This window comes from Ambystoma mexicanum, chromosome 6p, assembly GCF_040938575.1.
Source record: "Ambystoma mexicanum isolate Mex_15411 chromosome 6p, UKY_AmexF1_1, whole genome shotgun sequence".
Taxonomy (NCBI): domain Eukaryota; kingdom Metazoa; phylum Chordata; class Amphibia; order Caudata; family Ambystomatidae; genus Ambystoma; species Ambystoma mexicanum.
Window position 1 is genome coordinate 100,122,953 of NC_090935.1, and position 15,019 is coordinate 100,137,971.

General features: G+C 46.7%; 1 protein-coding gene across 1 annotated transcript in view; it reads right to left on the bottom strand.

The window, feature by feature from the left end:
* LOC138510696 (long-chain-fatty-acid--CoA ligase ACSBG2-like) overlaps nt 1–15,019 on the bottom strand; it is a 225,245-nt gene that overhangs the window by 37,584 nt on the left and 172,642 nt on the right. The window contains exon 10 of the mRNA XM_069626467.1: nt 10,726–10,865. Within this exon, the coding sequence (XP_069482568.1) occupies nt 10,726–10,865 (140 nt within the window). The remainder of the gene's footprint in view (nt 1–10,725; nt 10,866–15,019) is intronic.

A 15,019-nucleotide genomic window follows, 5' to 3' on the forward strand; every position in this document is an offset into this window, starting at 1 on the left:
CAATGGACGGGCTCCATCCTCTTGTGTTCACAGGGATCAAAATGGATTAGACCAATCCTCTTGCCTTCACAATGATTGGAATGGTGAGACCCATTCTCTTGCCGTCAGAGTGATCAGAATGGATGAGACCCATCCTCTTGCCTTCAGAATGATCGGAATGGGTGAGACCCTTCCACTTGCCTTCAGAGCGATCAGAATGGATGAGACCCATCCTCTTGCCTTCAGAGCGGTCAGAATGGATGAGACCCATCCTCTTGCCTTCAGAGTAATCAGAATGGATGAGACCCATCCCCTTGACCTCAGAGTGATCGTAATGGATGAGACCCATCTTCTTGCCTTCAGCGTGGCCAGAATGGATGAGACCCATCCTCTTGCCTTCAGAGTGGTCAGAATGGATGAGACCCATCCTCTTGCCTTCAGAGTAATCAGAATGGATGAGACCCATCCCCTTGACCTTCAGAATGATCAGAATGGATGAGACCCATCCTCCTGCCTTCAGAGTGATCAGAATGGGTGTGACCCATCCTCTTACCTTCAGAACGAGCGGAATGGAAGAGACCATCCTCTTGCCTTCAGAGTGATCACAATGGATGGGCTCCATCCTCTTGTGTTCACAGCAATCAAAATGGGTGAGACCCATCCTCTTGCCTTCACAATGATCGAAATGGTGAGACCCATCCTCTTGCCTTCAGAGTGATCAGAATGGATGAGACCCATCTGCTTGCCTTCAGAATGATTGGAATGGGTGAGACCCATCCTCTTGCCTTCAGAGTGCTCAGAATGGATGAGACCAATGCTCTCTTCTTCAGAGCGATCAGAATGGATGAGACCCATCCTCTTGCCTTCAGAGTGGTCAGAATGGATGAGACCCATCCTCTTGCCTTCAGAGTGCTCAGAATGTTTGAGACCCATCCCCTTGCCCTCAGAGTGATCACAATGGATTAGACCCATCCTCTTGCCTTCAGAGTGATCAGAATTGGTGAGACCCATCCTCTTGCCTTCAGAGTGATCAGAATGGATATGCTCCATCCTCTTGTGTTCACAGCGATCAAAATGGGTGAGACCCATCTGCTTGCCTTCACCATGACCGGAATGGTGAGACCCATCCTCTTGCCTTCACAGCGATCAAAATTGATGAAACTCATCTTCTTGCCTTCCGAGCGATCGGTATGGGTGAAACCCATCCTCTTGCCTTCAGAGTGATCAGAATGGATGAGACCCATCCTCTTGTCTTCAGGGTTGTCAGAATGGAAGAGACCCATCCTCTTACCTTCAGAGCGATCAGTATGGGTGAGACCCATCCTCTTGCCTTCAGAGTGATCACAATGGACGGGCTCCATCCTCTTGTTTTCACAGGGATCAAAATGGATTAGACCAATCCTCTTGCCTTCACAATGATTGGAATGGTGAGACCCATCCTCTTGCCTTCAGAGTGATCAGAATGGATGAGACCCATCCTCTTGCCTTCAGAATGATTGGAATGGGTGAGACCCTTCCACTTGCCTTCAGAGTGATCAGAATGGATGAGACCCATCCTCTTGACTTCAGAGCGGTCAGAAAGGATGAGACCCATCCTCTTGCCTTCAGAATGATCAGAATGGGTGAGACGAGAACCATCCTCTTGCCTTCAGAGTGATCAGAATGGTTGAGACCCATCCTCTTGCCTTCAGAGTGATCTTAATGGATGAGACCCATCTTCTTGCCTTCAGAGTGGCCAGAATGGGTGAGACCCATACTCTTGCCTCAGAGTAATCAGAATGGATGAGACCCATCCCCTTGACCTCAGAGTGATCAGAATGGATTAGACCCATCCTCTTACCTTCAGAGTGGCCAGAATGGATGAGACCCATACTCTTGCCTCAGAGTAATCAGAATGGATGAGACCCATCTTCTTGCCTTCAGAGTGGCCAGAATGGATGAGACCCATACTCTTGCCTCAGAGTAATCAGAATGGATGAGACCCATCCCCTTGACCTCAGAGTGATCAGAATGGGTGAGACCCATCCTCTTGCCTTCAGAATGATCAGAATGGATAGGGTACATCCTCTTGTGTTCACAGCAATCAAAATGGGTGAGATCCATCCTCTTGCCTTCACAATGATTGGAATGGTGAGACCCATCCTCTTGTCTTCAGAGTGATCAGAATGGATGAGACCCATCTGCTTGCCTTCAGAATGATCGGAATGGGTGAGACCCATCTCTTGCCTTCAGAGTGCTCAGAATGGATGAGACCCATGCTCTCGTCTTCAGAGCGATCAGAATGGATGAGACCCATCCTCTTGCCTTCAGAGTGGTCAGAATGGATGAGACCCATCCCCTTGCCCACAGAGTGATCAGAATGGATTAGACCCATCCTCTTGCCTCCAGAGTGATCGGAATGGATATGCTCCATCCTCTTGTGTTCACAGCGATCAAAATGGGTGAGACCCATCCGCTTGCCTTCACCATGATCGGAATGGTGAGACCCATCCTCTTGCCTTCACAGCGATCAAAATGGATGAAACTCATCCTCTTGCCTTCCGAGCGATCGGTATGGGTGAGACCCATCCTCTTGCCTTCAGAGTGATCAGAATGGATGAGACCCATCCTCTTGTCTTCAGGGTGATCAGAATGGAAGAGACCCATCCTCTTACCTTCAGAGCGATCAGTGTGGGTGAGACCCATCCTCTTGCCTTTAGAGTGATCACAATGGACGGGCTCCATCCTCTTGTGTTCACAGGGATCAAAATGGATTAGACCAATCCTCTTGCCTTCACAATGATTGGAATGGTGAGACCCATTCTCTTGCCGTCAGAGTGATCAGAATGGATGAGACCCATCCTCTTGCCTTCAGAATGATCGGAATGGGTGAGACCCTTCCACTAGCCTTCAGAGTGATCAGAATGGATGAGACCCATCCTCTTGCCTTCAGAGCGGTCAGAATGGATGAGACCCATCCTCTTGCCTTCAGAGTAGTCAGAATGGATGAGACCCATCCCCTTGACCTCAGAGTGATCGTAATGGATGAGACCCATCTTCTTGCCTTCAGCGTGGCCAGAATGGATGTGACCCATCCTCTTGCCTTCAGAGTGGCCAGAATGGATGAGACCCATCCTCTTGCCTTCAGAGTAATCAGAATGGATGAGACCCATCCCCTTGACCTCAGAGTGATCAGAATGGTTGAGACCCATCCTCTTACCTTCAGAGTGATCGTAATGGATGAGACCTATCTTCTTGCCTTCAGAGTGGCCAGAATGAATGAGACCCATCCTCTTGCCTTCAGAGTGATCGTAATGGATGAGACCCATCTTGTTGCCTTCAGAGTGGCCAGAATGGATGAGACCCATCCTCTTGCCTTCAGAGTAATCAGAATGGATAAGACCCATCCCCTTGACCTCAGAGTGATCAGAATGGATTAGATTCATCCTCTTGCCTTCAGAGTGATCAGAATGGTTGAGACCCATCCTCTTGCCTTCAGAGTGATCGTAATGGATGAGACCCATCTTCTTGCCTTCAGAGTGGCCAGAATGCATGAGACCCATCCTCTTGCCTTCAGAGTAATCAGAATGGATGAGACCCATCCCCTTGACCTCAGAGTGATCAGAATGGATTAGACCCATCCTCTTGCCTTCAGAGTGATCAGAATGGATAGGCTCCATCCTCTTGTGTTCACAGCGATCAAAATGGATGAGACCCATCCGCTTGCCTTCACCATGATCGGAATGGTGAGACCCATCCTCTTGCCTTCACAACGATCATAATGGATGAAACTCATCCTCTTGCCTTCAGAGCGATCGGTATGGGTGAGACCCATCCTCTTGCCTTCAGAGTGATCAGAATGGGTGAGACCTATCCTCTTGCCTTCAGAGTGATCAGAATGGATTAGACCCATCCCCTTGCCTTCAGAGTGCCCAGAATGGATGAGACCCAGCCCTTTCCCTTCATAGTGATCCAAATGGTTGAAACCCATCCTCCTGAGCTCAGAGTGCCCAGAATGGATGAGACCCATCCTCATGCCTTCAGAGTGGCCAGAATGTAGGAGACCCATCCTCTTGCCTTCAGGGGGATCAGAATAGATGAGACCCATCCTCTTGTCTTCAGGGTGATCAGAATGGAAGAGACTCATCCTCTTACCTTCAGAGTGATCAGTATGGGTGAGACCCATCCTCTTGCCTTCAGAGTGATCACAAAGTATGGGCTCCATCCTCTTGTGTTCACATGAATCAAAATGGATTAGACCAATCCTCTTGCCTTCACAATGATCGGAATGGTGAGACCCATCCTCTTGCCTTCAGCGTGATGACAATGGATGGGCTCCATCATCTTGTATTCACAGCGATCAAAATGGATGAGACCCATCCTCTTGCCTTCCGAGCGATCGGTATGGGTGAGACCCATCCTCTAGCCTTTAGAGTGATCGGAATGGGTTAGTCTGATCTGCTTGCCTTCAGAGTAATCAGAATGGATGAGACCCATCCTCTCTTCTTCAGAGCGATCAGAATGGATGAGACCCATCCTCCTACCTTCAGAATGATCTGAATGGATGAGACCCACCGTCCTGCCTTCGGAGAAATCATAATGGATGAGACCCATCCTCTTGCCTTAAGACTGAATGAGCCCCAACCTCTTGCCTTCAGAGTGATCTAGGCAAGCTATTCCATTTCCTTCCACAGGGATCACATTGACCCTGCACTGTGGTCTGCATGGATGAGCTCTCCCCACTGTCCATCAGAGTGATGGGTATTGTGAGAAACCCCCAAGGATTTGCCATCCAGGTGGCCACGACATGGCCATCGCTATTGGATCCAGTTCCTTGGGGTGGACCAGTGCTGGAAGATCACCAGGATGGGGGTCTTCGGGTAGTGGAAGTGGGACACTGAAGGGTGAGGCTCAGTAGCCCCTTCCTTATAACACCTTTTCCCCATCATACCACATAGCATACCTAGAAACTCACCCTCCCCCCCCTTTTTCCGACACAGACACTTTCTCACGGACAGTTCATTGTGAGCTAACTAACACCAGATCCGTATACCTGACATGTCCCAACACAAGGGTCAGGCAGAGTCAGGCAATTACTGATAACTGACTTCCATCACACTTGGATACAAGGCAGAACACAAAAGCACACTCTGAGGAAGGCCAAACGCACAAGAAAGCAGCTATTCCTGGATGTTAGTTTAAACCGAGGAGAAAGGTGGCGAGCCAGAGAGGACGACAAGGAGGGAATTACCATTGCTCTTTTCAAGCGAGGATCGCAACTTTCAAGAAGCCTAAAGGAAATTAAACATAAGACCAGGAATTACAGATGATGAACGGTTTACAGTGTGTCAAAGGTACATGGGGCCCTCCCGCATGGATAGCCAAGGCTGGGAGAAACGATTGCCACTGGGGTTCTGTTCTGGACTCCGACAGCAAAGCACCGCTGAGTTCAGCATAGCCGGTGAGTCGGGCGAAACCTGATAGCAAACCAGACTGTGTTACGCTCAAGGTTGCAAGCCGCAATATTGTTTGAACAAAGAACTTGTATGCGATTGAACTTTATGAAACCAAAATAGGTAACAATCCATCTCGTAGATCATGATCTGTTACGTAAAATGCTGCTTAATGTTGCAAATCTTTCAGGTAAAGTGACGGATTGAATCTCCTCTTTTCTGAATCATAGAACTTCTAGAGTGGCATTCAAGGATGCTGAAGCTGTCCCGATCCCTTCCACGTGTGGTGTGCCACAGGGCTCTTGTTTACCCAATATGCTAATTAAGCTGATGACACCCAGGTCCTCTTTGAATTATCAGGCACATATGCGACTGATTGTAATAAAGTGAACTGTATCTTCAATGAAATTCAATCATGTATGGCCCATAATTCCTTAGCACTTAATAATGACAAAATGGAGCTTCTTGTCATTAATACTGGCCGTCAGCTGAAGAAACTCGATTCCTCGTATTTTCATTTCTCGATTCTCGATTCTAGTTAATTCTATTCCTGTAGGTAAATCAGTAAAAACTCTTGGCGTAATTCTAGATTCCAAACTTTCCATGAAACAACACGTCTCAAGTGTACATTCATCTTGTGGATACATCATTACATTATTGAATCAAATCAAGCCTTTCCTTTGCATTAAAAATAGATCTCTTGTGGATACTGCCCTCATCAATTTGAGGCTTTATTGTAATAGCTTGCTCATTATCACTTCACAATCCAATATTGCCCGCTTGCAAGCGGTACAAAATGGAGCCATTAGAGCCATATATGGCTTAGCCAATCCTGACCCTGGGCCTCATTATAAGTTTAAGGGGCTCAATGGGAATGGGGAGCATTTTTTTCCAGCGTCCCCGAATGGCCAAATTCCGGTTCCGGCAGGGCCAAAATGACCCGCTAATTGCCCATTCGCGGGTGCCGGAAAAAATCAAACGTTTGGCGGCAGCCTGCCGGTTTTACCAGCAAGGCTACAGCCAAACTTGTAAGGAAGCCCCATGTCTCTTTGGGGAGGAAAAAGCTACATTAGCTTCCGTTCAGACAGAGAATTAAACATAAATTGCTCTCTTTGGCCTATGAATGCCAAAATGATGTTGCTCCAGCTTACTTTGAAAAAAGAATCTCTTGTAGCCAACCCATTAAAGTCTTGGGCTCTAATAACTCGCTCTCTTTATTTCAGACTTGTTTTCACCTAAAACGTTTGGTGGCACTTGCTTTGAAGTCTGCGAACCCTAAGTATTGGAATAATCTCCCCGTAGACTGCAACCCTTTTTCATTTTTCTCCTTTGCCTGACCCCTTCTGATCTACCAGTCCTGTTCTTATGCCCATCCCCTTCTGATCTACCAGGCCTGTTCTTTTGTTTGTGACCTGGGGTCTACTGGCGTGTGGCGCTTGAAGAATATCAAATAAATTAATAAATAAATACCAGATAGAGAGTGGTCCGGCGCCACATGGGTGCTCACTCGAAGGTCTCTGTTTGGTACCCCTAAAGCGTGTAAAAGATTATTGAACGGTGAAATCGAAGTGGTCCTGCAACGGATTAAGTTGAATCCCATGAACATTCAAAAGTCTTTGCTTGCCTGTGAATTGAAATCGCTCTGAGCCCGGAAGAGTGGGACTAATTGTTTAAATGGGGATTTGAGCCTGGAAGAGGGGGATCTGGGGTGAACAGTAAAACTCACACAAGAAGATATTGTTGTGGCAAATGTGAACCTGACTGTGGGATGCCTATGAACTGAAATTGGTCTGAGCCCGGCTGAGGGGCTAATTGTCAAAGAGGGGATCTGAGTTAGGAAGAGGGAGATCCATGGCAAAGAGAAAATTATCCGACTTAAATATTTAAAAATTAACTTTTCTTTGTTGTTTCTGGTACATCAGGCCCTCTGAAGCAAGAGACTTTGAACGAAAGACTTGGGCACAGAAGGCCCTGATGTTGGTGAAAGGAACTGTGACATCATGCAGAAGAAGCCCAAGAGTTTGCTGTGCTCGAGTGACCCGTGCTAAAAACGTGTGGAAGGGAAGCCAACAGCCTACACATCCTGATTTATCATTTTGTGAACACTTCTTTCTTTTTGTGAACATTATCCCACACTATTTTGGGGAATACCGCTAAGGATTGGTTACATTTTTTTTTATTGCATATGCCCTTTTTATTTGACTAGACTCCACTAGGGACTGTATTATTATTAATTGATGGTCGTAGCTTGCTCCCATCTTAGATTTAGGTTTCGTTAGGCGTTTTTCACACCCCTGATCAATAAACACCCTTGAACTGTGATCACATGTGTCTGTCTTACTTTGATACCATACCTTCCTTTACACTATGGTGTAAGGAACTCAAGGGGCCTCATTACAAGTGTGCCGTTCCGGTAACAACGGTGCTGGTAAGCCTACCGGTACCTTTGTTACCGGACCGGCACACTACGAGTCTGTGGGTGGGTCAGGTCCCACCCGCCAGGGTCAGACCTGACGGGTGGAACGGCGTTTTTCACACCCCTGATCAATAAACACCCTTGAACTGTGATCACATGTGTCTGTCTTACTTTGATACCATACCTTCCTTTACACTATGGTGTAAGGAACTCAAGGGGCCTCATTACAAGTGTGCCGTTCCGGTAACAACGGTGCTGGTAAGCCTACCGGTACCGTTGTTACCGGACCGGCACACTACGAGTCTGTGGGTGGGTCAGGTCCCACCCGCCAGGGTCAGACCTGACGGGTGGAACGGCACCCGCCCACTGACTTTCACAGAAGCTCCGGCACCGTTATTAACGGTGCCGGTGCTTCCGTTATACCCATTCCCATTGAATTCTATGGGACTCGTTGGGAATGGGGATTAACATTTACCAGTGCCTGACTTCCCGAAACGCCAGGGTCTTAATCCCCCGGTAATTCCAGCAAGTCAGGCAACAGTAAAGGCCTCATTACAAGTTATGCCGGTAGCCATGCCGCAATTTGCGGCATGGCTGCCGGCAAAACCGCATCTGTGCCGTGTCCTCGGAATGAAGACTTACCGGACCATTCCGAGTTCGGATGGCCCGGTAATTCCTCACTCGAGGACACGGACACGGACACGGTTCATGCCCATTCCCATTTCAGCCCCCATAGGGCTGAATGGGAATGGGAGAGGGAGTAAACAACGGGCCGTTAAGAGGCCGTTGTTTGCTCCCTCTTCCCCTCGCGGGACCCGGTATGCATGCCTGGTTTTCCCAGGCGTGCTTAACATGTCCCGCGAGGGGACCTCGTAATGTGGCGGAACGGGTTGAACGGGGCCGCTGCCTTTTATGGCGCTGTTTAACCCATTCCGCCAGGGTCGTAATGAGGCCCCAAATATTGCAAGTCCGGCAGCAATCCCCCGGCAGCACCGGCAGGGTGACCACCGGACTTGTAATGAGGCCCATGGTGGCAACAGTAAAGACAGACACAGTGATCACAGTTCAAGGGTGTTTATTGAACTTTATAAAAGGGTGAGATAAACGCCTAATCTAAACCTAAATCTAAATTTGGAGCCAGCTACGACCATCAAATAATAATAAGGCAGTCCTAGTGGCGTTTGGTCAAATAAAAAGGGCCTATACTAAAAAAAAACTATTGACAATCCTTACTACTAAATTACAAAAAGAGGGGGGATAAAGTTCACCAGAAAGGAAAGAAGTGTTCACAAAATGATAAGTCAGGATGGTATGACTGTGTCTCCCTTCCCCACGCTTGAAGCACGGGACAAGGCGGGACTCTCGAGCACAGCACACTCCTGGGCCTCGGGTTCACAGTTCAGTTCAACGATATCAAAACTCCTTCAGAGGCTAAGTCTCTTTCTTGCAAAAGTCTCTTGCCGGTTTGCTGATTCAAAGTAATAAACAAACAAAAGTTCTCTCGGAGATCTTGCACCTTGGGCGATTGCTCTTCTCCCCTAGGAACTCCCTCTGATTGGCTCGGATCCTCCTTGTAAAAATGGGCGTCCCTCTGTCGGATTCACTAGAGCCTTTCTTCAACACAGTTCATGTATTCCTAATACAATGTATGAATTGCTCAGTTTCATCAGAAAGCAGGTTTTCCTTTTCCTAGCTTTCTTTCGGCATCCCTCTGTTGGGTTCACATTTGCCAATTATCACAGTTCGCAATCATAATGGAAAGCTGGATTCCCTTCCCCTAGCTTTCCTCTGGCATGGATCAGAGACTTTCGATTGTACAAGGGTTTCAACGTGACCCTTGTAGAACCACTGTGACGCCACACGCTGCCCTTTCCTAGGGCCTTCTGGTTCTCGTAGTTTCAAAAACAGGTGCCGGTCAGAGCCTTTCGAATGAGCGTCCACATGGCACCAGACCCCTCTGAACCTGGACCTCGGTCAAACACACACACAAGTTCTTCTTCTTGTAAGTTAAAAAAAATGTTGTTTCTTGCAACCTCGGGCTCAACACAGTTCGGTTTTCTATCAGTTTCCTCCGGCTCACCGGCTTTGCTGTACCCTTTGGCTTCTTTATTCTCTGGAGTCAAGGATAGTACTACGGTAGCCAGCTTGCCTCTCTGCCTGCGTTATCAGTGCGGGAGGCCTCTGTGCACCATTGACATCTGCTGCTCCGCACTCCAGCTGTAACTACCAGTCTTATGATTTTCTTTTTGGAGGCTTCACAGGTCTGAGTTGAAAAGGGCAAGGGCAATTCTCCATTTGTTGTCCTTCCTGGTCTCACCGCTTTCCTCCTTCCTTTGAACTGCCGGTTTAGCGCAGCTGTCTTCTCGTGCATTCTACCTTGCTCGAAGTGTGCTTTTGAGCTCCGCCTTTTATCCCTGACGGGAAGGTAAAGGGCCGTCAGGTGTGCGAAATGTTAATTGCCTGACTCTGCCTGACCCAAGTGTCAGGTAAACAGCTCTGGTGTTAGTATGTTGTCTGCTACCATGTATGAAAGTGTTTGTGTAGGAAAGGGGGGGGGGCTGTAGAGCTCCTACAGATCCTAGGTAGGATGGGGAAAAGGTGTTACATGGAAGGAGATCCCGCATCTCAACCCTCAGTGTCCCACTTCCTCTCCCCGAAGACCCCTCACCCAGATGATCCTCCCCCACTGGTCCACCCCCATGTACTAGATCAATAGCGATGGTCATCTCCTGGCCATCTGGACGACAGATCTCCGGAGACCAGCGGGTGAGACACCTTCAGGTTTCTCGCAATGGACAATCGCCTCTCTCATCTTCAGGGAAGGAGCATGGATGAGTAATGGGTTCTCTCCCACCCTCCTTCAGACCAATCAGACTGGATGAACCCTCTCGCACTTACCTTCAGAGTGATCAGCATGGAGAGGAATTTCCGCTTGTCGCCGATTAACACAGCATTACTGATGATGGGCACCTCCTCCTTCAGAGCATCCTCAATAGGGACCGGGGGAATATTTTCACCTCCTGCTGTGATGATGAGTTCTGCAATGAACAAAAGACATCAGTCCTATAAGGGCACGTCACAGGAAGAGAGCAGGTCCTAAGGCTGACGACCCACTTTATAAGTGAACAGAGCCAGAGTAGCTGCCCCATGGGTTCTGAATCAAATCGGTCTTCAATGCATTGCATCGTGAAACTAAGATAAGTAGGTGGTTGAAGTGGTTGGCAGGTCGCAGAGGGGAATCCGGATAAGGGGCCCTCAGTCCTTCATCAATTTGAGGTTGGCAGCATGTGCAGTAATTTTAATTGGGTAATAATCATTTTATATATGGATAGTTGTAAAAAGCCTTAACAAAATGCTATACGAATATAGATTTGATTTTGGTATTCACCACAGCGTAGATATTGTGAAAGCTACATTACAACATTACAACATGACAATCAGCAAGCGGACCGGTACGAGTAAGCCATGTCTTGCTGTATTTTAAACTAAGATGCAAACATAAATATGGGGATTGTATCTGGAAACCAACCATATGTTACCATACAAATAAATGTCTGTGCAAAAACCCCAAATATTGTCATAAACAAAAGCTAATGGCATTGGAAGCAGATATCGCTCAATGCTGTTCATCATTTATATCGGAGCAGTGGCAGCTGATATTTTGAGTGGCGGAACTTACCCAAAGTAATGAGGCAACTGAGCTTAGCAATGCAGCATAGAAGCAACTATTGGGGGCTCAGGTAGATTCTCCCCTGTGAACATTCTTTAAAAAATAGGGTGAAATGCTGAATTTTACAGGACAAATTTTGTATGGATTTGTGGTGTAAAAGTCATACAATTTACAGTTGGTTCTATAGGGTAACACATGCACAACTCCAAAAGATTGCAGGTCACAGTATGTAGCAGCATTTGATAAAACATTTCTATGATGCATGTGCCAAAAATATATACCTCCTTTGTCACTGTAAAGCACCTGTTTATGATACCTCTGCTCACAAATATGCCAGCAATTCCACTGTAAAACATCGTTCATGATGACTTTGTACCCACAAAGTATGCCATCATTGTCCTTGTAAAACACACCTCATGATAGCTAGCATGACAATTTGTCAGCCAAGCCACTGTATAGCACATCGTCATGCTGCCTATTCCAACAATACCTGCCAGCATTGGCACTGTAAAATACTTTCATGATGCCTGTTGGGTAGGATTTTCATTTTAGTGCTAAAACTCCCTCACTTGTGAGACCCCCCAGAACATTTTACTGGATCATTTTACCTTGTTCCCAGTGAATGTGAATCATTTCCCCCTACTCACCCTTTCTTTTCCTCTTTTTATGGGTTTCATTTTATTGACTCTCCGTAGTGTATTTTTGATTTGATCCTTTTGACAACTTTTTGGCATCTATATTTTATTGTTGCAGCAGACTGCACTTTCTCTGCAGTTTTTCTGGGTTGCCCTTTGGGCTACCCTTTTTATTTTCTCTGTCTTACCTTGTGTGAACAACTGTCCCCATGGGTAGAAAGGATATTTTTATCCTCTCAGCATATTATTTGATGAGATCAGCACACCCCATCTTATGTGGAGTGCTGGGGCGATACAGTATCCCCTTTCTCGCTACAGCTGTAACATTTCTGTTACAGTGACAAGCTTAACCTAAATGGCTGGTGGCAGTGAACGGTTTTTTACTAATTCGGTGCAATATACTGGCCGGCTGTTTCCACAGCTGCAGTAAAGGCACCCTTGGGTGCCCATTTTTACAAAATGTCCCCTTTCTTCTTTTTATGCCATTCTTCGATTGCTCGTCCTTTCTTGGTCCTTCCCCTACTGTTCAGGGTGGGAAAGTACTTTGTGAAAATGTTGTCCTTGGGTAATCCCGCCCAGGTTCCAGAGCGTATGAGAAGGCAGGAAGTGATGGAGGAGTCCAAAACTCTGCAGCCCTTTGTCTTCCAGCTTGCTTGCTGGGATCCAGTTGCAACTGGGAGGTTGGCTGTCCTTAAAGGACTGCCACCGCCTCAGGGCTGAATGTTGCACACCTGTTGATTGGCTGGGTTCCTGTATTAAGTTCTACTCCTGGGAGCTGAAGAGGTAGTGAACCACTGGACCCAATCATAAGAGAATGATGAAGAAAAGCTGGCTGAGAAGATTTCCAGCGACCAGAGAGGCTGCTGTGTAACCGGAGCCTGCTGTTACCCTTGTTTCCAAGCAATCAGGTGGTACCAAAAACGATTACCCCTACCCAGAGTCTAGTGGGATCTACTACACTTAAGAGACCTGCATTATTTTAAGCCATCCCACGATGTGCTGTGACCTTGCTGGGCTGTAATATACCAATACTCTTGGGCCTCGACCGATTGTGTGGTGCACAGTCTTCTGAATTCCGAACCTCGCCTAAACTTTGGTGGCATCCTGCCGGACCTGCAGACTTGATATGAATCCTTGAAGTTCCCTCACCACAGTGCTGGACCAGATTAGCGCTGAGAATCCAATCGACGATATTCAGTCTTCTCCTGACTCCTGAAAAAATGCTCCAAAACCACAGAGCTGTGACCCACCTCAAAGAAACTATTGCCATTCCCTGTTGATCCCTGTTGCAAATTCCCTTCCAGTGTCCTGTCTTCAGTCACCACGAGAAGGAATTCAAGGTTTGGGTTTTGAGCTACAAATCCTGAAGACGTCTAGCTGCAAACTCCTCTACTGAGCTGAGGTACTGTGTTGGCTTGGGTATTACTTACCGTAAGCCTTGTAAGAGTCCTGTGAAGCTTTGGTGGTGATTCGTGTGATTGGGAGTTCCCTCATCCAGTTCACCCAGGCCAAATGCTGGAATCCCTCTAGGATGTCTTCTCTGGACCCTTTTTGCAACTTTGAAGTAAAGTACTTAATTGTTTGAAGAGCCTTCCTCAGGAACTCTGACTGTTCAGCATTCTGTGCCTAGCCTGACCTTGCCAAAAGTTGGCGACTAAACCACTGGGGTCCCTCTTCTGCCTCTGAGAAGACTCATGCTTCAAGATTGGGGAAGGACTTACAAGGTCAGGCTTTTTGCCTTGAAGTGTATCCAATGTTGAAAGTATTTTACTGATGTATGAGTTGTATTGGTAACTGTCCCTCTGAAATATGAGCAGTTACACAGGTTCTTACCTCAGAATGAGTTTTGCCATTCCTAAAAGTACATAGGGTTATTTTATTTACCTATGATTAGGATTCTCCTCCTCCCAAAGGTAATGCTGTTGGCTTCACCTACCTATTTCTTTCAGAAAATAAGTGTATAAGGTCACCAACTGGTTTTTGCTTCCCCTAACCTGCTCTTTAGCCGGTCTAGAATGAGTCTGCCTTGGGTTTTACCTACCTTGAATTGCTGTGTGCCATTCTGAATAAGTGTACCGTGGGTTTTACTGACCTTGGTCTGCTTTGTGTAATCCTAAGATAGTGTAAAGAGTTATTGCTTACCTTAATCTGTGTTCCACTGATCTGAAAAGCAACTGTAATAGTTTGTTACAACATTTGGTCTTACTCACCTGGTATAACTGGAGGTTATCCTAAATGTTGTTATAGGTTCATACTGTTCCACGAAATTGTGTTCCACTATTCAGAAAGGATCCTGGTAACAGGGATGGTTTACAATTATATTTCCTAACTGAGTTTCACTGCAGGACTGACAGGGTCTACTACCCTTTAATTACTGAAAGTAATCTAAAAGTAATCTGTGGTTTTACTCCCCCTGAATAGGTGTGTTCTATTCTAAATGTGTATAATTGGGTATTACTGGGTGTAAGTGTTTCTTTTGAACCTGTTGTATGCTACAGGTTCTTTGTACTTTCCTACAGCCCACTCTCCCTCTGAAAATAAGCCTGGCTGCTCTGTGTTTGCTACCAAATAGTCAGGTATTACATCCTTATACTAAGAGTGGAGTGTTGTACTGCCTCAGTGGACAGTTTTGTGAAGCCCTTAATTGGACTTTCGAAAAATGGACCCTAACAATGCCTTTTCCCACAACATAGTCCAAAAGTCTCTGTAAGACTACACGTTCATGCTGTCTGTGCCAATCATGTGCTACATTGTCATGTTAAAACTTGTTCATGCTTGCTGTGCCCAAAAGATGCCAGCATACCACTGAAGAGCACATTTCCATGTTGGTTGTGCCCAAAATTCTGGTTTACAATCCGGAAACCTAAATATGAAGTGGTGCATAGCT